General features: G+C 48.4%; 1 protein-coding gene and 1 long non-coding RNA gene across 9 annotated transcripts in view; both read left to right on the top strand.

Annotated features, from left to right (window-relative positions):
- LOC132535305 (uncharacterized) overlaps positions 1 to 1,604 on the top strand; it is a 95,209-nt gene extending 93,605 nt beyond the window's left edge. For both annotated transcript variants that reach the window (XR_009547098.1, XR_009547097.1), the window contains exon 5: positions 1,460 to 1,604. This is a non-coding gene — a long non-coding RNA (uncharacterized LOC132535305). The remainder of the gene's footprint in view (positions 1 to 1,459) is intronic.
- Positions 1,605 to 6,005: 4,401 nt separating this feature from the next.
- Positions 6,006 to 22,625, top strand: part of SRGAP3 (SLIT-ROBO Rho GTPase activating protein 3) — a 200,322-nt gene continuing 183,702 nt past the window's right edge. For 2 of the 7 annotated variants that reach the window (XM_060180775.1, XM_007522262.3), the window contains exons 1-2: positions 9,664 to 9,825; positions 9,926 to 10,733. In XM_060180775.1, coding sequence (XP_060036758.1) covers positions 10,667 to 10,733 — 67 coding nt within the window. In that variant the 5' untranslated portion in view covers positions 9,664 to 9,825; positions 9,926 to 10,666. Of the gene's footprint in view, positions 6,259 to 9,656; positions 9,826 to 9,925; positions 10,734 to 22,625 lie in introns of those variants that run through there. The other 5 variants (XR_009547096.1, XM_060180779.1, XM_060180778.1 and 2 more) reach the window with 5 other exon arrangements.

Genomic DNA, 22,625 nt, shown 5'->3' on the forward strand with positions numbered 1-22,625 from the left:
CATAATGATTGTGCAAAAGACTCTCAGGTTTGAGGCTCTGTGGTCCCGGGTTCAATCCCCTGCTCCACCACCAGCCTGAGCTAAGCAGGGCTCTGGTAAACAGACAAACACCACAGTATATATATATATTTAATTTCTTTATTGGGGAATTAATGTTTTATATTCAACAGTAAATACAATAGTTTGTACATGCATAACATTTCCCAGTTTTCCATATAACAATACAACCCCCACTAGGTTCTCTGTCATCCTTTTTGGACCTGTATTCTCCCCACCCACACACCCACCCCAGAGTCTTTTACTTTGGTGCAATACGCCAATTCCAGTTCAGGTTCTACTGTGTTTTCTCTTCTGATCTTGTTTTTCAACTTCTGCCTGAGAGTGAGATCATCCCATATTCATCCTTCTGTTTCTGACTTATTTCACTTAACATGCATTTTTCAAGGTCCATCCAAGATCGGCTGAAAACGGTGAAGTCACCATTTTTAATAGCTGAGTAGTATTCCGTTGCAAACACCACAGTATTATAAATAAGAATTAAGTAATTTAAAACAAATGAAATTCAGTTGATTAAAATGAGACTAGAGGAAAAATACAGAGTCTCAGTCCCACTTGGTGCATGCCCAGTGCTCAGATGGCTCTTGGCACACGGACTGGGCAGAAGATTCCAGGCTGCAGGAAGTCTGTCAGCCGTGCATGTCTGGCGCAGGTGGGTGTGGGCTTTGGGGACAGATGTGCAACACGGAATTGAGCTTCAGACATGCTGGTGCCACACGGGAAATGAGATGTACACCCTTGAGAAGCTCAGTGGGCGTCTCTGGGGCGGAGCTGCCTTCGGACACGAGGCGATCTGCCCGGCTTGGGCAGTGCTGGTGATTGAACTTGGGGCCTCTGGAGCTCCAGGCATGTCAGTCCTGTGCTGTGATACTGAGCTAGCTCCCCAAGTGCAGACTTAACTTTTTCATTCTTTATTTTAATTTTCTGATGGAGACAGAAACAGAGAGAAAAGAGGTATCTGCAGCACAGCTCTACTGCTTGTGGAGTCATGATTTTAGAGAGAGGGAGACAGAGACAGAGGAAGACAGGTAGACAGAAAGAGGAGAGAGACCACACTACCACCCTAGCATCCACAGAGCTCCTCCTTCCTTCCCCATGTGGCTGGGGTGAGCCTAGGGCCTGTGCAGGGCCGGGTCTTCACTCTGTTGAGTGAGCTATTATCTGGCCTGACTTTGCATGTTACATTCTCATCTGACTCCTAGGCTGATAGATGGTTGGAAGCAAGGAAGCAAGACTAGAGGCAGAGGGACCAGGAAGGAGGCTCTCTAGGTGACAGAAGCTGGGCCTCGGCAGCATAAACAGAGGTGGAGCAGTAATCCCAGAGGGAGGCCGCTCTGTGGCAGACACGTCCTCACCTGAAAGTGGGTCTTGGACTTGCTGTCTCTCGCTCTCCATCTTTCAGGTTGGAGGTTCAGCCTAGGAATTTCCGCCTGCAGAGGCCTGGTGCCACTGGAGCCACGCTCTTCTCCACCATGCTGGATTCTAATCACTTCATGTCAGCAGTGAAGGCCAGCTCAGACATGCTGCTCACCTGTCTCCTTCGTAAAATGAAGGTTACCTGACAGTTGGGCCGTAGACCCCCGTGTATGTGTCTGGCTTAACTTAGTCCACATGGGGTCCTTATGATATAGTCACTGTAGGCCATGGGGGTGGCACACCTGCTAGCGTTCACCGGGGTTCAAACTCCTGCTCCCCACCTTGATCAAATCCTAGCACCTCTTGCTTCTCCCAGCATGCAATAGAGGACATTCCAGGTGGTCAGGACATAGGTGCTAACTCACACATAGGCCGGGAACACTCAAATAATTCCTCACATCAGTATGATAAGATATGCTGGGCTGGAGAGATAGCTCACCAGGTAGCATACCTGCCCCATCATGTCCATGGCCCAGGTTTGACCCCTGGCATCACGTGGGAGGTGATGTTGTATTTCTTCTACCCCCCATTATCAGAATGAAAGAAATCATGTATGCACAAGGCCCCAGTTGCATTAAAAAACAAAAAAGAAAAGGAAAAGAATAAAGACCTTTTATTCACTGTCTCATCAAAATCTCCCAAGAAACCCAAAGAGTCTGCTGGTTTCCTGTTGCAGAGAGGAGGAGGAGGAGAAGGAGGAGTGACTCGATGTCCTGTGTCTGGAACATTCTCCTTGCTCTCTTGCTGCTACTGTGTCATGCCCTTGCCCGTCTGCTCCTGAGGACTTTTGACCTGGGGAGGGTTGAGTGGCCTGCAGGTTCTGGTCTGTGTCCTTCTAGCTTGGTACTGCAGCCTACATGTTTGTTTCCCACAAATCCTGTTAGAATCCTGACACCCAAGGTGATGGGCCTTCGGGAGATCATCTGAGCTAGATGAGGTCAGGAGTGGGGAGTCCTGGGGGACGGCATTAGCATTCTCATGGAGGAGTCCCAAGAGAACTTTCTGTTCCTTCTGTCTGATCCAGGTATCAGGGGAAGGGTGGGCCTGGGGAGAGGCTGACACCCTGACCTCCACCTTCCAGCCTCCAGGACTGTGAGAAATAGGCATGTGCTGTGGGTTAGCCCCCTAGTCCACAGTGTTTGTTATTGGTGCCCTGGAGGCTGACACACTGGGTCAGCTGAGAAAGTGCTCAGGATGCTACAAGGCTGGAATGAACCAAGTAGACATGGGGGGGGGGTCTTTAGTGAGGGAATGTCATGTGGTCTTTAGATCACACCCTTTTCTTCCTCTTTCAAGTTGCAAAATCAACTGAGAAGTGGATAGAAGAGATAGGCAGGTGGCGATTTATGTTTAGGTACCAAATCCATATGTGACACTTTCTAGGGTGTTGTTAGTAAATTGTGAGTGGTCCCACAGCTAGTAGGTGGCAGACCCCAAATTCCAACCTAGCTTCAGTCTGTGCGTGCTCTTCTGCTTAAGACACAGTGTGAGGCCTAGAGCTAAGTTAGTGGGCAGGGCACACACCTTGCCATGTACAAGGTTCAGGTCCAAGTCCTGTACCATGTGGAGATGCCATAGCAACGCTGACCCTCGGGTGGTGTGGCATCTCTTCCTTTCTCTCTGTCTCTGCCTGAAGGGAAGAGTAGCCTGGAGCAGTGAAATGGCACAGGCAGCATGAAGCCATAAGGCCAAAAATAATATAAGTTTGTGATCATGATAGAACTAGGGAAAATAAAATAGAGAAAACAGAGGCCAGGCGGTGGCACACCTGGTTAAGCACACATGTCACAGTGTACAAGGACTGGGGTTCAAGCCCCTAATCCCCACCTACAGGGGGAAAAGCTTCACAAGTGGTGAAGAAGGGCTGCAGGTGTCTCTCTGTCTCTTTCTCTGTCTCCCCTCCCCTCTCAATGTCTCTCTGTCTCTATCTAATAGTAAATAATAGATAGATAAATAAAACTAAAAGAAGCGATAGAACTAGGCCTGAGGACATGATTTAGGTGGATTTCTGGAAGGGCAAGCTAGCTCCATCCGGACCTGGACAGACTCTCCCAGCTGGATTTGGTGAATCCAGGTGTCCTCTGCAGGGGGAGAGTGTGGCCTGGCTCCTTGGACTATGAGCTCAGAGAGCAGACTGAATCCTTCTTGGAAGTGGGCGGCTCTGGAAAGGAAGACAGCCCTGGCTGTGAGTTCCTGCCCTGCCCTTTGATGGGTAAGGAGACTGCCATGTAACAGGAAGTACTCCTTTGACCCCAAGGACTTTTCCTTGAAAGGCTTTCACCAAGGACTTCTGCAGCCTCACCTAGGCTGAGTGACAGGTTCTGAATCCTAAGAGATGGATGTCCCTTTTCTTGATCATGTTGGGGACAGTAAGGAGCTGGGGAGGTGAGGGCCAGCCAGAGCTAGGGGGGCAGGAGCAGAGGCTGGTGTTTCACAGGAGGTGAGACGCCTGCTTGGGGGCAGGGTGGGTGAGGCTACAGGTGCAGGGGCAGGTGTTCTGGCCTCTTTTCCAGTGCTCCCATTGTAGGGGGTGTTGGGGAATCAGTCCTCCTCCCAGGGCTTTCATCTCATCTGTTCAAAGGAAGAATCGTTCCCCATTGTGTGCGGCTCAGATACTGGGTGGAAAGTGCTTGGTGGACATCCAGCACATTCTCATGAACCCTTCCGGGAAAATGTCTTTGCCCCATCCTGTTCGTAGCAGACCTAGGGCGATTATACCCTCCCAGCATCCATTCTTCTGGGACCACACCCTGGTCCTCCTTGGGGACTGTATGGGCTGACTCCTGCTCCCAGATCTGGGATTAAGCATGAGATCCAGGCCTGGCCTAGCCTCCCCCGCCCCCGCCACAGTGATTGTTTGGGGATCACCACAAACCCTGGCTAGGTGGCCATTCTTGGGGCTTCATGTTTATTTGTTTAAGGACTTTCCATACAGCCTCCACAGGGGCTGCCCCAGTTTGCGTTCCCACCAGCAGTGGAGCAGAGTCCCTTTTCTCCACAACCTCACCAATATCAGAGAGAAACTGAGAGGGAAGAAAGAGAAGAGAGGGATAGGGAAAGAGAGACACCTGCAGTATTGCTTCACCACTTATGAAGCTTCTCCCTTGCAGTTGGGGGCCCGGGGCTTAAACCTGGCTTGTGCACGATAATGTGTGCACACAATCCAGTGTACCACTGATGGGTCCCTGTGTGGAACTTTTTAAAGTTTTATTTATTTATTTTTTAAAATTTCTTTATTGGAGGAATTAAAGCTTTACATTTGACAGTAAATACAATAGTTTGTACATGCATAACATTTCCCAGTTTTCCATATAACAACAACCCCCACTAGGTCCTCTGTCATCTTTTTTGGACCTGTACTCTCCCCCCACACTCACTCCAGAGTCTTTTACTTTGGTGCAATACACCAATTCCAGTTCAGGTTCTACTTGTGTTTTCTCTTCTGATCTTGTTTTTCAACTTCTGCCTGAGAGTGAGATCATCCCATATTCCTCCTTCAAAGTTTTATTTCTTTTGTAGCACCAGCGTGTCTTGCATGCAGACTCTCACTGCTTCTGTGCTGCCTTTTTTTCTTTTCATCTTCACTCTTTTAGGTGGGGGTGGAGCTCACATACACTGGAGCTTCCCTGGGTCTGTGGAATTCCCATGTCGTGTGGGGCTTGAACCTTCCTTGAACTGGAGCTTTAGTTTTAGTATTTTTTTTTTCTTATTGAGGTGAACCTCACAGAACAAACTTAGCCATCACAGTGAGCAAACCATTAAGCATCCAGTGGCACTGAGAACACATGCAGTGCTGTACTACCGTTATCTCTCTGCTTTCAGAACGTTTTCATAGGCCATAACAGGACTGTGCTTCCATGAAGCTGTCACTCCCCATCCCCCGCCTCCCTCCTGCGTCAGGAGCCGCTGACTATTCTGTGTCTCTGCAGGCTTATCTGTTCTGGATAGCTCCTCTACATGACTGATATGACAATGGCCTTTGTATGTATCTTTTTTCACTCGGCATCCTGTTTTCAAGATTCATCCATGTTCTACGACCATCAGTGTGCCAGCCTTTTTCATGGCTGGATAATATTCCATGGCCTGGATAGGGCACATTATACCTATCCATTCACCAGTGGGTACGCCTTTCAGTTGCCGTGAGCAGTGCTGCCGGGAACACTGGTGTGCAAGTCTCTGCTGGAGTGACACGGAGGGAGGTTAGTCCTTGGCCCATGGTAGGTGCTGCAAATATTGTTTCTCCATTTAGCATTTGTCTATGGTGATTTTCACAAAGCAGAACTAAATATAATATGATGTAGTTGAGTCACTGGACTCTGACAGTTTACAAGCTTTGTGACACATGGAAGCCACCCTTCTGCTGGGGTCATGGAGGAGTTCTGGCATAGAAGCTTCCATTTCTCCACTCACTTATGTTAATGAGTCAGATATGGACTGAAGGCAACCTACTTGCCCTTCAGAGTTATGCTCAGGACCAAAGAGGAGACATGATTTGAAAGAGGCACATGGGATATGTGTGAGCAAACCTCCCCCGCCACACATACAGATCATGCTGTCAGCATCACTGTTGATTGTAGTGGATTCTGGCACTGAAGGCTGGAGACTCGGCCGCTGTTCTTGTTTTGCAGAGTGACTTGCCGAGCTGTCCAGAGCTGCGGACTTGGTAGCAACATGGAGAATGTCACAGGAGATACCAAGCTTTGCTACTCACCTTGGGAGGACTTCAGCTGAAGTTTAAGGGAGTTGCTTTAAACTGAAGATTTTTTCTGCTCAGTTTCCTTTAAGGTGCGTGTTTCATTTTCTATCAGGAAGAGAAACCAGTTCAGTTGCTATTTCTATTACTCAGCTATAAGAGTAGTTGAAGTCTTCTCAGTGGTCTTTGGTGACATGTTGATATATATATATATATCCCAAACCTTTTTAAAATGGAAAACTAATTTGATTACTCAATTGACATAGGTGTAATTGCAGAGATTAAAGGTGTATTGATATCTGGTGGCTGTAATAGCAACAGTGCTGACTCAGGCCTATGCTGGGATGTTGGCTGAGTTGTTGCTCCGGTGCTGGTCAGGTAGATGTGAATCTGATTCACTGAGTGGCTGATTGTGATTGTGGGTCAATTGCCTCACTGCTCTGCACCTCTGTTTCCCCTTCTATAAAACAAGGATGATTACCTCCTGAGTTGTAGTTATAAGCCAATGATAAAAAAAATCCATGTGGGGATTTGACTCAGCCTTTCTGGATCAAGGGCTCGAGAAAAGCTAGCTATTGGAATAATTCACAAGCTACTTGAAAATGGAGGGATTGCTCGCTGGAGGGAAGTGGGACAGACCCTTCCTGCTTATTCCTGCCCCCCAGGGCGGGGGCATGGACTAAATGACACGCCATAGCCCCTGCCTTAGCTGCCGCAGACCACACTTATTTTTGGAGAAATCTGGTTTCTGTTACTCCCAGGAGAAAGGGGCACTTGAAGGACAGCAGTTGGTTTTCATCCAGCAAGACGTGGCCGTGTAGAGGGTGGCCAGGAGGAGGGGGGCAGGAAGCGAGCGGGTGGCACCCACCTCAGTGCGGTGGGTCGGGGGGGGGGCATCCCGGAGACGTGGACCCTCAGTATGTGGTGATATGTGGGCACTGCCCTGCTCTTCGTTTCTGTGGTTCCTTCTCCCTGCGCTGCCAACCAGGGCTGGACCTGCGGAGCCCCGGCTGGGTGCCTGGCATCTGTGCTCTCTGCCTCGCACTTTATACCTGAGGTCACCTTGGATCCCAGTGAACCCCCCTCATTTTACAGAAGAGGGGACAGAACCTCTGAGGAGGCGTGGAAGCTTCCTGTGACCCCAGATGCTGTTATCAGCAGAGCCGGGATTGAATCCACTGTGTGAGACATGCAGAGACAGTCCTGGCCAGACTGCGCTTCCTGTGCCTGGTGCTGCATGCGGGCTGCCCAGAACTGCTTGTGGCTGCTACAAGCCTGATTGTGATGAGGAGAGCTGACTTCAAGTGATCGTATTTCTTAATAATATTATAACCAAGAATTTTTATTTTTTCTTAGTGATTTAATACTGATCTACAAAATTATGAGATAGCAGGGGAGTATAACTCCATCCTGTCCCCACCACCAGAGTTCTGTGTCCCCACTCCCTCTACTGGAAATGGCAGTGGTTTTCCCAAGGCCACAGATATGGTCTGACTATTATTTCTAGAACTGTCTATGTATTTATATATTTGCCCATTTTTTCTATGGTCCTGCCTTCTCTTCCTTTCTAAGTCATACCTCCACCTTTTACTATTTTCAAATATCCTTCCTTTTTCCCTTTTTTTTCTCCAGCTCCTGATGGAATTGGAATTCAGAGACTTTTATAGGTATTATTTTTTTTTTTCATGTGTTTGTTGTTTCAGATAATGTAACCATCCAGATGACACAGATGGTTACACTACTCTTAGCTGGGTTTGATCTGTCAGTGTTTGCCTGACTGTGTTAATATACACTTGTAATTAAAAAGCAGTGTGAGCTCCCCATTTCATTTGAAGACCTTCTGTGGAGGCAGGACAGCTCTGTCTCCACGGACACACATCTCAGGTAGCACACACTTTTGCAGCCATAGTCTGACTACTCTGGAAGCCAGGGCGGAAGGATGAGCGTGTCCAGAGCGGATGAAGCAGGCAACTGAGGCATGGGCTATGACCCCTTCCATGGCTGATCAGAAACTGTGACCTCCCCTGAGCATCCCCATCTGGCCGTGCACCAGAGCCCTCTGCAAACAGGTCCTGTGTGCCCTCACTTCCCACCTGCAGGCGGGCCACAGCTTAAGGAACACCCTGTCCCTCCCTGTCCCCCTCACCGTGCCGATCCAGGTAGACACATCACAGCTGCCATCTTTTCTGGGATGTCTGGCAAGGATAACCTACTGTCTCTGAGCCCAAGGGCAATCTTGTGTCTTACTTTCAGGACAAGGCCGATGGGAGACTACACCTATTTTGGGGGATGTGCGAAATGCCACGCTTGGTGAATACTGCCTGTTAACTGTGATCTTTCAAAGAATATTCATTTATTCATTTTATGAGAGAGAACCCTGCCCTACCTTGTCCGGTGCTCGTGATGGAACTGGCGTCCTCACAGGCAGGCAACCTCCCTGGTCATTTCATTGCTGTCATTTTCTTATAGAGCTAGAGAGCCTAGTGCAGGCAAGGTATTGCCATTCTGGGCTGCTTTTTAATTCAAAGATAGATAGAGGGAGACACTACAGCACTTCTGGTGCCAAGAGAGACAGAGAGAGGGAGTGGAGAGGGAGACTTCACAGCACTGAACCACCCCACCCCCCAGTGTAGCAGGGGCCAGGCTTGGACCTGTGCTGCACACATGGCAAAGCAACACACTATCCAGGCGAGCTACATTCCTCCCTCTGTCCCCTGCCTCCTGGCCCTGCAATCTTAGTGTGTGAAGCCCTCCAGTGACGGCTTTCACCACTCTGCTAGAGGTGCCATGACATGGGTGCCCCTGCCCAGGAGAATGCGAGAGACTTAGAGCACTTCCATGGGCATGTCTGGGATTAGACAGCCCAGGTTTCAGTGCTTCCCATGGTAATGCAAGTCTCCCGTCATCAGTGAGAGAGGGAAGTAGATACTGGTGGGAGGGAGGTGACAGGGCAGTGAGAATAAGCCGCTGCTGCCTGCGTGCCAGACACTGTGCTGAGCCTGGCCTCGCAGACCCAGCTCCTGGTCCCGAAGTCCCTTACTCGGCAATATTTCCTTCCCCACACCACTTCCCTCCTCTTATATAACCTACTCGGTTTGTTTACTTGCGTCTTCTCCTCCCTGCGTTGGTCCCCTTGAACAACTCCAGGAGGCACCATTCCCAGTGACTTTGTGTTGCCCTGGGCTGCTCTCACTGCTGGGCCTCCTGGCGCTGTGTGACCTGGAGCCCCAGGAGCACAGGGGACATTTAAAAAAAATTTTTTTTTTATCATTACTGTTTCTGGTGCCCAGCCTCTAGAATGATGTCTGCAAACCCTGAAGGAAGCCCATTTGACTGGGGGTGGGGGCTGCTTCTCCCGATGTCTCCCCAACACTGAGCAGTGGGAGTGCTTCCTGCCTGCCTGTCTGCACTCAAGGGCGTTGTGCTGCAGAGTGGTGTGTCTGCGAGGCCTGGCATCATCCTTGCCAGCTCTCTCCCCCCCCCCCAATTGCTCCATAGATATCAAGCTCTGCCCTGCAAGGGTTAGGCCTTTGCTTTCAGTCCTGGCTGAGTGACAAGCTCCCACAGACCGGTTGCTCTGAGAGACGGAATTCAATTGCATGGTGCAAAGGGAAGGCTTGGAATTTCTGCAAGAATAAGCCCCCAGCCCACCCCTCACGGTAGGAGTCCGCAGGGGCCAATCAGGCCTCCCCAGCCCAATTCTTTCTCCTGCTGCTGCCTCGCCTTTTGTGAGCCGTTTCTTCCCTTTTCTGCTTGCAGTGAGACTGCTCTCCTGTAGGCTACAATGTGTCAGTTGTTATAAAATCCGAGAGGCGGAGCCTGGTGACGAGGGAGGCTGGCGTTGCGGGGAGCACGGCCCTGCAGGGCGAGCAGTCCGGCCCTGGTTCCTGAGCTCCAGCGTCGCAGCTGCACAGCCTCCTGGCACCACTCCCCGCGGCGCCGACCTGGGAGGATGCGAGATGACCAGCCCCTTGGCAACCTGACCATCTCCTCCACAGAACCTTCCAGAGCCTGCCCAGGGCTGAGCGCTGCAGCCAGGCGTCCCTTGGATGTGTGAGTGTGCGTGTGTGTGTGAGGGAGTGTGTGTGTGTGTGAGGGAGTGTGTGTGTGTCCGAATGAGTGTGCGAGTACATGCGTGATTGTGTGCGTTCATGCGTGTGTGTGACCGTGCGCGTGCGTGTGTGCTTGTGGGTCTTATTTTTTGGAAGCAAAATCTGGAAAGTCTGGGACAGGTTACAGCACTCCTGGAGTTAGCTTCTTCATCTGTAAGAGGACCTGCCCAATATCAGGCGACTAGAGACATTTCCCAGCCAGCAAAGAGAATCAGTCTTCCTCCCAGAAGCCCAGGGATTTTTCTCCGGGAGCCTGCAGCCTGCTTCCCGAAGCCAGCCAGCCTGCCCGGGTGAAAGGGATCAGCACCTCACCCTCTCAAACCTGTGAAATCAACTTGAGCTGAAATAAACCCAACAGCCTGTCGCTGCCTTTGGGCCACACTGGAAGATGTCATCTCAAACTAAGTTCAAGAAAGACAAAGAGATCATCGCAGAATATGAAGCCCAAATAAAAGGTGAGGTGCGGGCTGGGATTTGCACCCCCCTTCCCCTTTCCATATCTCCGGCTCCTTCTCTCTGGCCCTGGCTCTGGCTCCCCCTAGCTCCCCCTTCCTCCCTGCCATCGGGAAATGGAGTTCTGCATCAATAATCTTATTGTGAGGAGGAGCAGTTGACGGCCCCACAAGTCCGGGCTGGTTGCTGCTGCAGGGCTGGGGCGCGGGGCTGAGGCTCGTGCAGAGGGGCCGCGATGACTGCATTGCAGGTGTGTACGGACGGTCCTCCGCCGGCGCCAGGACTGTCGTGGACACTCCATCATCTCAGCCATTACTTGTCATTCGAAGGCCATTTTGACAGTCACTGCCCCACCCTCATGCTAAGAGCCCTTGAACACGATGTGTGTCTGTGTGTCTGTGACCTGCTGTTTCCTTGGCGTACTGGCGATGCTGTGCCCCCACTCCCTTCTCGGGGCTGAAATTCACAGGCGTGTCCGCCTGCTGGCTGCACGGCTCTCTGGGTGTCTCCTGATGGTCCGGGCTGCCATGGATTAACTGTGTTGGTGCATACGGATCAGAATGAATGCATAAAGAGGGAGCTGGGGGTGGTACATCCATTCTCTTGTGGCGTGTGAGCATCTGAGCGAGGGCTTTCAGCCTTCTTCATTCAAAGCCAGTGATCGGTGTGCCCTTTCAGATGGCAGGCGCTGCCTGGCTGGTGTGTGTGTATGTGTGTGTGTGGGGGCAGCTGGCTGGGAGGGTGAGCTGCTTGCTCTGGCCCTGGTGCCACTGGGTGCTAGCTGCAGGCAGGAGCCGCTCCCTGAGCCCCGCTAGCCACCAAGGTGAAATAGGCAGGACGGACGGACTCAGCCAGGCAGAGAACCTCGTTCAGGCCATGCTGGAGCTACTCAAACCCTCCCTGGCTCTATCATCTGCTTTGTCAGGAAAACCAAAGAACGCCCTCCCCCCCGCCACACACTCTTTTCTCCCAGGAAGGTAGCCCCTTGCCTCTTAGCTCTGTTCCCTTTCTGGTCACACAGTTCTTGCTGTGACACAGGGCGTGTTGCAGCATCTCCAAGAAATTGTAGAGAGAAAAGAGCATCGTCCTTGGGTGCTGGCCCTGCCCTGGAGGCTCTGGGTGGACTGCTGAGCCAGCCGGCTACTGCTGGGGGCTCAGGTGACCTGAAGGGGCTGCACCTGCTCCTCAGTGCCCCAGTGACCCATGAGGTCTGGCTGCCTCCCCAGAGCCAGGAGGAGGCCTGGCTTCCAGAGTCACCAGACTGGCTTCAGATGCTTGGGAAACTTTGGGAGGGGCATGGCTATGGGGAGGGGTGCTTTGTTTATTTTCCAGTCTTCCCTTTGAGTTTTGGTCAAACCCAGCAGACTGGTCCCATTGGGGTGGGGGGACTCCAGGTAAAAGGAGCAGAAAGCCCTTCTCCCTCTGCCTCTTCCTTTCAGTCCTCAGCATAGTGCACAGTGACCTCAGTGCTACAGCCTTGCTCACCGTCTAGAAACGTGCCTGTCACTGGGCTGAGATTTTTTTTTTTTCTGTACAAAAGCCTCACTCATTTCAGTCTCTGTGGAAAGACTTTAGGAGGTCTATGTTTCATAGGACTAATTTGACTGATTATGATTTAATTAAGATTCCCACGGGATAAAATACCACAGGCAGAGAGAAGGCTGTGCTGAGTTGTAGGCATTCTGGTGTGTGTGTGTGTGTGTGTGTGTGTGTGTGTGTGTGTGTGTGTGTGTGTATTTAAGCATCCTCTTGATAGGAAATGCATTTGCTTTGAATCTGAAAGGATTTCTACCTCTAGCCCAAGAGAGCTGTAGTCGAGGACCAGTTGAGCATGGATGGCTCTGGCTGGTTCCTTCTGCCTCTCTTCTTTATCTTGACAGCTAAGTAGTGAGCACCAGGTAGTGAGTCTCCTGCTGAAAACTGTCCTAGGGACCATGTCTCTCACAGACTCAGGATGTCTCTGCATTCTGGCTGGTGAGGTTTCCGTTGATGTAGGTCAGGATGCTGTGATGCCTGGAACCCTCTGGAGCCTTTTTCCCCCCAAAAAACTGCAGTTGTTCACCGTCACCCTGAAGCCTGGTATGTAGCTGGGGATCTCTGCAGCTCCCCTGAGGCACAGAAGGGGCTGGCCTGGGCTGGAGACTCTTGATGTCAAGTGACTTGCCCAAGGTCACAAGGCCAGTTGTGTGACTTGGAGCCCACAGGCCCCTCACACTTTTTGTTGGAGCTTCCCTGGGGGTTGATGTCATGGCTGGTGGCAGCTTTGTGGTGGGTCCAGTCGTCTCTGGTCGAAGTCCATTGTTCACCCTCCTGCCAACCATGGCCTTTGTTGCTCGCCTGTAAGGAATGTGTGACCAGTCACTCCAAATAATGCCCGTTGCCAGTGCCCTCCCCGCCACGGTGTCCTTGGGCCACCTTGGTGCTAACACTCAACCTCCTTAGACAGATTTTGTGACGATTTTTCCTTTTTCTACCTGCCCTGGCCTAATGTGTGCTCAATTGTTTGCTCCCATAGACTTTGATTTTACTTCTGTTTTCAGCCAGAGAGAAAGAGAGACAGAGATGGAGGTAGATGGCATAAGGGTTATGCAAAAAGACTCTCATGCCTGAGGCTCTGAAGTCCCAGGTTCAATCCCCTGCACCACCATAAGCTAGAACTAAGCAGTGCTCTGATAAAAAATAAAAAAAAAGGAAAAAGAAGGAGAGACAGAGAGGAAGAGATAGAGATGAGACACCCTGGCACTACCCCATGGTTCATGGTGTTCCCATACGGTGCCAGGGGCACGATCCCTGGGCCTTGTGCACGGTTAAGTGTGCATTCTACCTGGTGGGATCACTTCTGGCCCAACTTTTGAATTTTGAAAATGGTATTGAGTTCTCTGTTGAGTTATTATTATTATTTTTTAAGACTTTACTGACTTAACAAAGGGGACTGGTGGGAAACAGGGCTTTTCTGTTATAATGAAATTCAGATTCATGCCTTCTCTTTGAATCTTTTGATCACATACCTGCATGGCGATGGGTTGCCACATGCTCACACATTTTCAGTATGGAGAACTCACTCACTCCCTCCCAAGCCCATATATTCTGTCTTTGGACAACTCTGGCCATTGTAAGTAGATTTTAATGTAGGCGTCAATGTTTTTTTTTTTGTGTGTGTATGGTGGCAGTCTTAAGGCTTGATAACATCACCTTCCATGGGCTAAATTTCCCATTCTTCTATTAGCGAGAGAGGTAAGAGACCAACACAGAGAGAAAAGGCACCACAACACTGCTCCATCATCCACAGAGCTTGAACTCAGGGTCTGCCTATGGCGTGAGGCGTGAGCCCTGCCAGGGGATCTGTCTCCACGGCTTTGGTGTCTCTCGCCCACCTGTTGGCCTCACAGTGTCTTCTCTCGGGACTTCACAGGACAAGACAGAGGCTTCTTCTTCATGCTTGGGTTAGACTATTCATTGCTGCTTCTCATCATTGTCCTTTGAGTCAGTCTCCTGCCTCCTGGTTGGCAAACATCAATGCCTTTGGGTGCTTGACAGAATAAATGAGCGAAACTAGCCAAGTGACATGACTCCGAGGGCTGAGCCAGCACCTCAGTAACGGAAGTATAAAGAAGAGTGGTGATTATGAGAGCACATATTCTGCCCAAGTGGATAGTTAGTATTTGTGTCCAACTAGTTGTTACCATGTGGATGTGTAGTGGACCTCCAAAAGTTTGTCTCAGTAGTCTTCAAGGGTGGTGCTGGGGGCCAGATGGCTCATGCTTTACCATGTTCAAGGCTCCAGGTTCTAGTCCCCTAGTTGCCATAAGGGAGCCCCTTAGAAGAGAAGCTTCCCGAGTGGTGGAGCAGTGCTGTGGTGTCTCTCCCCACTCTGTGCCTCAGCTTATTTCTGGAAAAATAAAGTTCACTGGAAGTGGTGGAATTATACAGGTACAAAGTCCCAGCAACAAACAAACAAGCCCTGGTGGCAAAAAAAAAAAAAAGGTACTAAGTTCTAAATGTGATTATCTAAATGTGATCAGTGGGAAAAAAAACACTCAACCATCCCTTGGTGTTCTAGGTAGTGCTTTTATCATTATAAGGACTCAGTTATGTCTCTAATTCATAACTTCTAGGAACCTTGTTGAGACAAGACAGTGGTATTATTTATTTTGGTGTATTAGAGGTGAGAGAGAGGGAGAGAGAAACAGAGTTCTCCATGAGAGAGGTAGGGAGAGAGATGGTGCCTGAGGTGGGGAGATTTAACTGGGACCCTCCCTCAGGCATGCAAGTCCTACACTCTGCTGGCTTGAACTAGTCCACACCCATGATGAAATCTTTAATGGGACTTGTTCTTGGTGACTCCATGCTGGCTTCAAGTGGACAGCGCTTCCCATCCTTGGTACTCAGACACAGTCCTTTACCAACCTGTCCAAGAATCTTGTCTTGAGTGAGATAACGCTTTCTAGTCTGGAGCTGGCAAGCTCTGACTTCCTTCCTCTTATGAACGCTGCACACCTGTCCATCTCTCAGTACCGCTTGCCACCCCCAAGGTCCCTGACAGCTGAGTTACCTTATTTGCAGGCTTTCTTGGTGTCCAGGGCCTACTTCATCTTGCTGTCAGACATAATGGCCTTTTCTCCATTTATTTTGAGTTCTCATTTCCATTTGAACCTCATGGAAAATTGAAATAGAGACGCAGTGATTGACTTTAGTGCTTTCTTTTTATCGTGCATTCATATTCGCTTCAGGTCATCTTCTTAATATCCAAAGACCAGAAGCGTGGGGGGGGGGGAGGGTGCTGATGGGGGGAGGGTGTGCAGAGCGGTGCTTCTTAGTGGAGAAGCATCTGCTTAATCACTCATTTATGTAGTCAATCAATAAACACTGAGCACCTAATCGGTCTCAGTCTTGTGCTAGGTGTCAGGACACACGCCAAGTATAGAGTACACTCCTTGCTTTCTAAGAGTTTCCTTGGAATATGGCTATAAAATCAGGACGAAAATACTAAAAAGTAAAAACGCCAAAACAGAGCATGAGGGTAAGTTTGGTCTTAAAGAAGGATCACAGGACCTCATTAGGAGCTCCCAGGCCTTAGGGAGGCTTCATGAGGGAAGCGGGCAGAGCAGGGGGCCTATGACTGACTCCTGGAGTGGAATCATCTGGAAGAGGCAGTATTGGTCTGGCGTGGTCACTCAGGAACGTGCACCCAGAGAGGCCCCTTTGTTCCAAGAGAATCTGGATTTTGAGACACAATTTCCTAATTTTTATTTCACAGTCATATTTTTTAAAATGTCTACTTTTATTATTTATTTATTGCCACCAGGATTATCGCTGTGGGTCAGTACTGGCACTGTGAATCAATTCACTGCTCTCAGTTGCCATTGTTTCCTTTTTTCTTTTTCTATTTTATTTGAAAGAACAGAGAGAAATTGAAAGAGGAGGGGGAAATAGAGAGGGAGAGAGAAAGAGAGACACCCGCAGACCTGCTTCACTGCTTGTGAAGCGTTCCCACTGCAGGTGGGGGGCGGGGGCTCAAACCTGGATCCTTGCATATGGTGCTATGTGCACCATTGCCCAGCTCCCAAACTGTTTATTTTTATGAGAGATGGAGACAGAGAGAGGAAGGGAGAATGGGAGGGAAGGAGAGAAAGAGAGAGAGAGATTAGAGCACTGCTAAGCTCTGGCTATGGTGCTACCACCACTTGAAGTTGGTGCTTCTGGGGCCTCTGGGGCATGTAAGCCCTAGGCTCTAACACATTGTGCTATCTTCCCAACCCCAATTAAATTTTTTAAATCAAATTATTTTTAATTGGATGTCTTTTTATTATTGAACTGTAAGAGGTCTTTAGTATTCTGGAATAAGTCTCTCTGCAGTTATGTGATTTGTAAGTATTTTCTCTCATTCTGCAGGTCGTTTTATCCCCTTTTCTGATGGTGCCCTTTGAAGTACAAATGTTTTAATTACCTGGCACTGTTGTCACAAAAGGGAAGATCTCACCCTTTCTCATTGCCAAGTAGTATTTCATTGTATAGGTAAAGCACAGTTTCCTTAAAAATAAATTTTATCTGTGATTTAATGGTGGTTTATAAGCTTATGGGGGTATAGTTCCATACCATACCCACCACAGAAATTCTGTGTGCTCCAACCCTCTGATAACCACCACAGATCTTAAAAAGTCTGAGAAACAGTTTGCCTACTCCTTCCCTCCCCCCTTTTCAAGTGCATGTGCTTCATTTCTTTGTATTCCACCAGTGCGCGGAACCATCTGGCAGTTGTCTTTGACCTCTTTACTTCACTACGCGTCATCACCTCCAGTTCCTCCCGTCTTGTCCACTTCCGTCACAGTGCCGTATTTTAAAATTGCAGAGTGGTATTCCATTGAATATACAGCCCATAACTTCTCTACCCACCTGTCTGGTGATGGGCATTTAGGTTGCTTCCACTCCTGTGGTTATTGTGAATCATGCAGCTATGAACATACGGATGCTATGGCCCTTTGCATTAGTATTTTTGTGTCCTTTGGATATATGCCTAGGAGTTCATGCTTTGGGTGTTACAGCTGGCACTCATTTCCCAAGTCAGAGAGGCCTTGAAGAATGTCTCCTGATTTTTATTTATTTTCATAAAATAAATACATTTTATTTTTCCCCTTTTCATTTTGTCTCCTGTTTTTTAAATGGTAGTTCAAATCACTTAAAAATGTGTCAGCGCCAGCTCATGGTCCACTCATTCACAACTTCTAGCTGAAAAGACCTTGGTGTTGGGACCTCAGCCAGTTTTTCTGCTTCAGTCTCTCTATTTTCCCTATTGGAGACCTCTGCTCTTAGCTTGGCATTAACTCAGCCCCTTATCCCTGAATTCTCTACACCCTTCCCCACCTCCAGATATCCCCCACAGTGCTTTTGTTTTGTTTAAAATGTTTCCCTTCTCTATTTTTGTTTTCTAACCAATTCCTGACTAACCTTCAGTGACTGCTTAAATGCGGCTCCCTCACACCTGCCTCACTGTTCTTTATCACAACATTGTGTTTAGTCCTTGACCATGGACTTTTGAGGACAAAGATGCTGATGGTCACTATTGTTTCCCCAGTGAACACTTGGTTCAGGGAGTGACCAGTGAGTCACTGAGATGTTTTAATCTTATCATAACTTGAAGCTCAAGCGGTTAGTTCCATTGACATTTATCTGAGATGGCTCAGGACGCTACAACAAAATGCTGCAAACTGGGTGACTTCAGGAACAGTGCTGGCGCTGAGGTCCAAGGTCAGAGTGCTGGCAGATTCGGTGCCTGGTGAGGGTCCTGTTCCTCGCCTTCTCTCCGTGTGCTCACATGGCCTTTTCTCAGTGCGGGGAGAACCCAGGTCTGTTCTTCTAAGGACACCACTCAGTCCCATCACCTAAACCTGACCACCCCTTGAAGACACCCACCTCCAGATACAATTACATGGGGGGCATTTAGGGCTTCAACATACGTATTGGGGGACAAACTTTCTGCTCCGCTGACAACAGGGCATTTATGGGAGGAGGAAAACCATGGATCTTTGTGCTTGTCCTTGGCTGGGGAGATAACATTAGTGGCGCCCTGGACAAGGATGATGTGTTGAGAGAAAGGGTGATGTTTGGTGGTGCCCTGTGGCATATGTTGAGGTGGGCGTGGCTTGGAGCACGGCATGCCAGTGTTGCCAGGTCTCGCAGGTCAGGGCCTCTCAGGATCATATTGGTCTTCTGGAGGCTTCATGACAAGAGTTTCTTTCTTTTTTTTTTAATATTTATTTTCCCTTTTGTTGCTCTTGTTTTTTATTGCTGTTGTAGTTATTATTGTTGTTGTTACTGATCGTCGTTGTTAGATAGGACAGAGAGAAATGGAGAGAGGAGGGGAAGACAGAGAGGGGAAGAGAAAGATACACACCTGCAGACCTGCTTCAGCGCCTGTGAAGTGACTCCCCTGCAGGTGGGGAGGATTCTTACGCTGGTCCTTGTACTTTGTGCCACGTGTGCTTAACCTGCTGCGCTAGCACCGTACTCCCATGACCAGAGTTTCTACGGTGAGGATAGCTTTGACTAGGCAGAAACCTTTGTTGTTCATTTGTTCATTCATTGGCTTTTACAGTCTGTAATTCAGATTATGTCACAGATTAGCAATGGGGGTAATTAACTTCTATTTAACTTATAGGCATCATATATATTTTTTCTTGTGATTCTAATAATTCTGTGAGATAGTCATTATTATTCATATTTTATAGATTAGAAGTTGAAGTTCAAGGACTGGGGAGAGAGCATGATGGTTTTGCAAAAGACTTTTCATGCCTGAGGTTCTTGAGATCCCTGGTTCAAGATCCCCAGCACCATAAGCCAGAGCTGAGCAGGGATCTGGTGTATTTATCTTTCTCTCTCTCTGTATATTTCTCATTAAGAATAAATACAAAAATATTTTTAAAAAGTTGAAGTTCAGAGAAAAATGCAAATGGAAAAATATGCAAAAACGTTTAATCAGATTGCATATCAAACAGTGGCAGAGCCCCTTTTTCTTTTTAAATATTTTTATTATTTATTTCTACACATTCTTTTTTAAGTATTATTTTTTAATTAATTAATTAATTTTCCCTTTTGTTGCCCTTGTATTATTTATTTCTAATGAGAGAAAGATACAGAGAGAAAGAGAGAGAGAGACCACTGCTCATCTAAGGCTTATGGTGGTGCTGGGGGTTGAACCAGGGAGCTCAGAACCTTAGGCATGAAGGTTTTTTGCAGAACCATGATGCTGTCTCGCCACTCCCAGAGCCTGGTTTTAAAACAAAGTGTCCCTGCATTCTGGTTGTGCCATGAAGTGGGCCACACACCAAAGTTTGTGCTCTGAGCCCGAGATGCTCTTTAGTGGTGGTCCATCTGGGATGGGCCCTGGTCAGTAGACCCGAACCTGTAGCTCTATAGTAGGGCAATGGGATGGAAATCTGGAAGTCCCTTGTTAAAATCTTAGGGAGGGCAGGGAAACTAGTATCATTGTAAGTGTTCTTAGCACGCATATAAATGATATAATGAACTTTTAAAAGTATAATCACGAACATACAGGCTTTGAACAAAATACCCTGCCAGCCTTCCATACTGGTGCTTTGCTGAGGACAAAATAGACCCCAGCTGAGAGGCACCACCCTAACTGGGCCTTCTTTTTCTCTTGTCCAAGATATATCTTCCTCACCCCCTGCAGCAGTCCTTACACAACAGCAATCTCATCTCGCCACTCCCCTGTCCACACCCCTCCAGGAGCATCCCATTGCTCAAGACTCCAGCCCAAAGCCCTAACTGGTTTTTGAAGCCGGGCTCACTGCCTACCTCGTCCACCTCCCCATTCTTCTGCATTCGCCTGCTTCCTTGGATTCTCCAGGCTTGTACCTTCTGTGGGCCTTTGCATTTGTCCTTTCCCTCTTTCTGGAATCTTCTTCTGATTATCACACGGCTAGCCCCAGCTCTCTGCTTCCCTGTTACTTCTTGACCTCCCAATCTTGAGTAGCTTCTCTGTAACCATTGGGTCAGTAGACTAAAATTTTCCACCAAGCCCTTATAGCCTGGTATATAATAATAGGTGATTGTATTATTGTTGAAGAACTGGCTGAATGTAGGTGTCCTTGTGAGGGACCTTGTGCACAAGCACACAGAGATAGTCTGCTTGGGGGAGATTGGGATTGTACTGGCTTTGAACATTATAAAACAAATGAGGCTTGGCCCAAACCCTGGTGGAGACTCCAGAGAAGAGATGATTCTGTCTCTCAGAGCCGTACATGATGAGCAGGGCCAAGGTAGAGGTGTGGTGGTGGCTTGCAGGGATACTGCAAGGATCTGCTTTTTTTTTGTTAACTGAGTCCTGCTGTGTCTGCTACAGGAACGAACACACGCACACGCACACGCACACGCACACACACACACAAGTAGTATATAATAGTAGTACATAACAGATAAAATATAAGGCCCAGGAAGTGGCCCAGCAGTAGAGCATAGGCCTTCTATGTGGAGGCCCTGGGTTCAACCGCTGGCACCACACAGGAGTGTCATGGGCAGGACCAAGGATGAGGATGCTCTGTGAATGGTGGATTAGTGCTTTGATGTCCTACTTGTCTCTAAAAGAACAAACATTGGACAGGGGAGGTGGCTGAGTGGTATCTCGCATGTGTGAGACTCTTAAGTTAACTCTCTGGCATTGTTTATTTTATTTTTATTTTTTTGTCTGGGGCTCAGTGCCTGTACTACGAATCCACTGCTCCTGGTGACCAGTTTTTTCAATAGGACAGAGAGAAATTGAGAGAGGAGGTCTACAGACACTTGTAGACCTGCTTCACTGCTTATAAAGCAACCCCTCTGCAGGTAGGGAGCCGGGGGCTCGAACTGGGATCCTCATGTAGGTCCTTACGCTTAGTACTATGTGCACTTAACCCGATGCGCTGCCCAGCCCCCTCTGGAATTGTTTTAAAAAGAAAGAAGAAAGATAAAATACAGAAATATAGTTTCTGTCTTTGAGGGAATCATAGTTTTCTAGGAAAGATAGTTATAAAACAGTTGACTAATTCAGATAGATAGATAGAGAGAGATAGAGATAGAGAGAGAGAGAGAGAGAGAGAAGAGGTATCATAGCACTAGTTTCCTCTTATGCCATAGCACTTCCCATGTGGCATTGGGACTCACATGCCCTACCCTGTGAACTATCTCTCCATCCCTCATTATTTTAAAAGGTTGAAAATACAGGAAAGATTAAAAAAAAATCTTGAGGGGCCAGGCAGTGACACACCTGGTTAAATGCACACATTACAGTGCATAAGAACTCAGGTTCAAACTTCTGGTCCCCACTTGCAGAGGGAAAACTTCACGAGTGGTGAGGCAGGGCTGCAGATGTCTCTCTGTCTCTCTCCCTCTTTATCTCCCCCTCACTTTTCAATTTCTCTCTGTCTCTATCCAATAATAAATCAATAAATACAAATATTTAAAAAAATCTTGAAACTTCTACCTGAGGCAATTAATCTTTATAAACATCCAGTGAAGTGCTTTCCAAACTTCCAGTCTCTGTCTTAGATCTGGTTTTTGTTTAGAGAGAGGCAAAACAAAACAGCACTGCAGAGCAGATCTTTATTGAAAAGTGACACAAGCCCCGCAGATAAGGAATAGCCCCGTATTCACAGGCAGAAGGCTGAGACACACAGAGCATGGGCCAGGGTTGGCTTGCTGGCAACCATGCTAGTGTTGGGACAGCATGTGTTGGCCACTCTCATCCCGGAAGGTTTGTATAAACTTGGGAAGAACTGAGCTCACATATCCAAAAGTTCCCTGCTCATGCGCACCGGCCCCTTTCAGCTAAGATGCACCCTCTTCCTGGCCCCCAAATCTCACTTCCTAGTTGCTGTTCAGGCAGCAGACCCTGCCTTTGGCAGGAAGTAGGAACAGGAGACTCTGAGAATTTCTTCTGGGTGGGTCAGCACTCCCTGTAGCCTCCTTCTTTCTGGCCCCCTTCCCCTCTTCATGTGATCCTCTGACCTGTCGCTGGGGCTCAGTAGTCATTTCGGGATTCCTGATGGATGGCTTACTCCCAGCAGTGGAAGCCCACTATCCCATTGCTTCTGATGGCTGATGAAGGCATTTTTTAGACAGTGACTAGTTTACTACAGACCAGGAAGCTTTCCAGTGTTTGTAAGACAGAATGACTTTGACCTATAGGTGGATAGAGCTCTCACTGAGAATCTTTGCTCACTGGGCGATAGCTCCAAGGTGAGGGAGATCTTCTTAACCTAGAGAAAGAGGAAGAGAGAGAGAGAAGGAGAGAGAGAGAGAGAGAGAGAGAAAAGAAGAAGAAGAAGAAGAAGAAGAAGAAGAAGAAGAAGAAGAAGAAGAAGAAGAAGAAGAAGAAGAAGAAGGAAGAAGGAAGAAAGAAG

Source organism: Erinaceus europaeus, chromosome 21, assembly GCF_950295315.1.
Source record: "Erinaceus europaeus chromosome 21, mEriEur2.1, whole genome shotgun sequence".
Lineage (NCBI taxonomy): Eukaryota > Metazoa > Chordata > Mammalia > Eulipotyphla > Erinaceidae > Erinaceus > Erinaceus europaeus.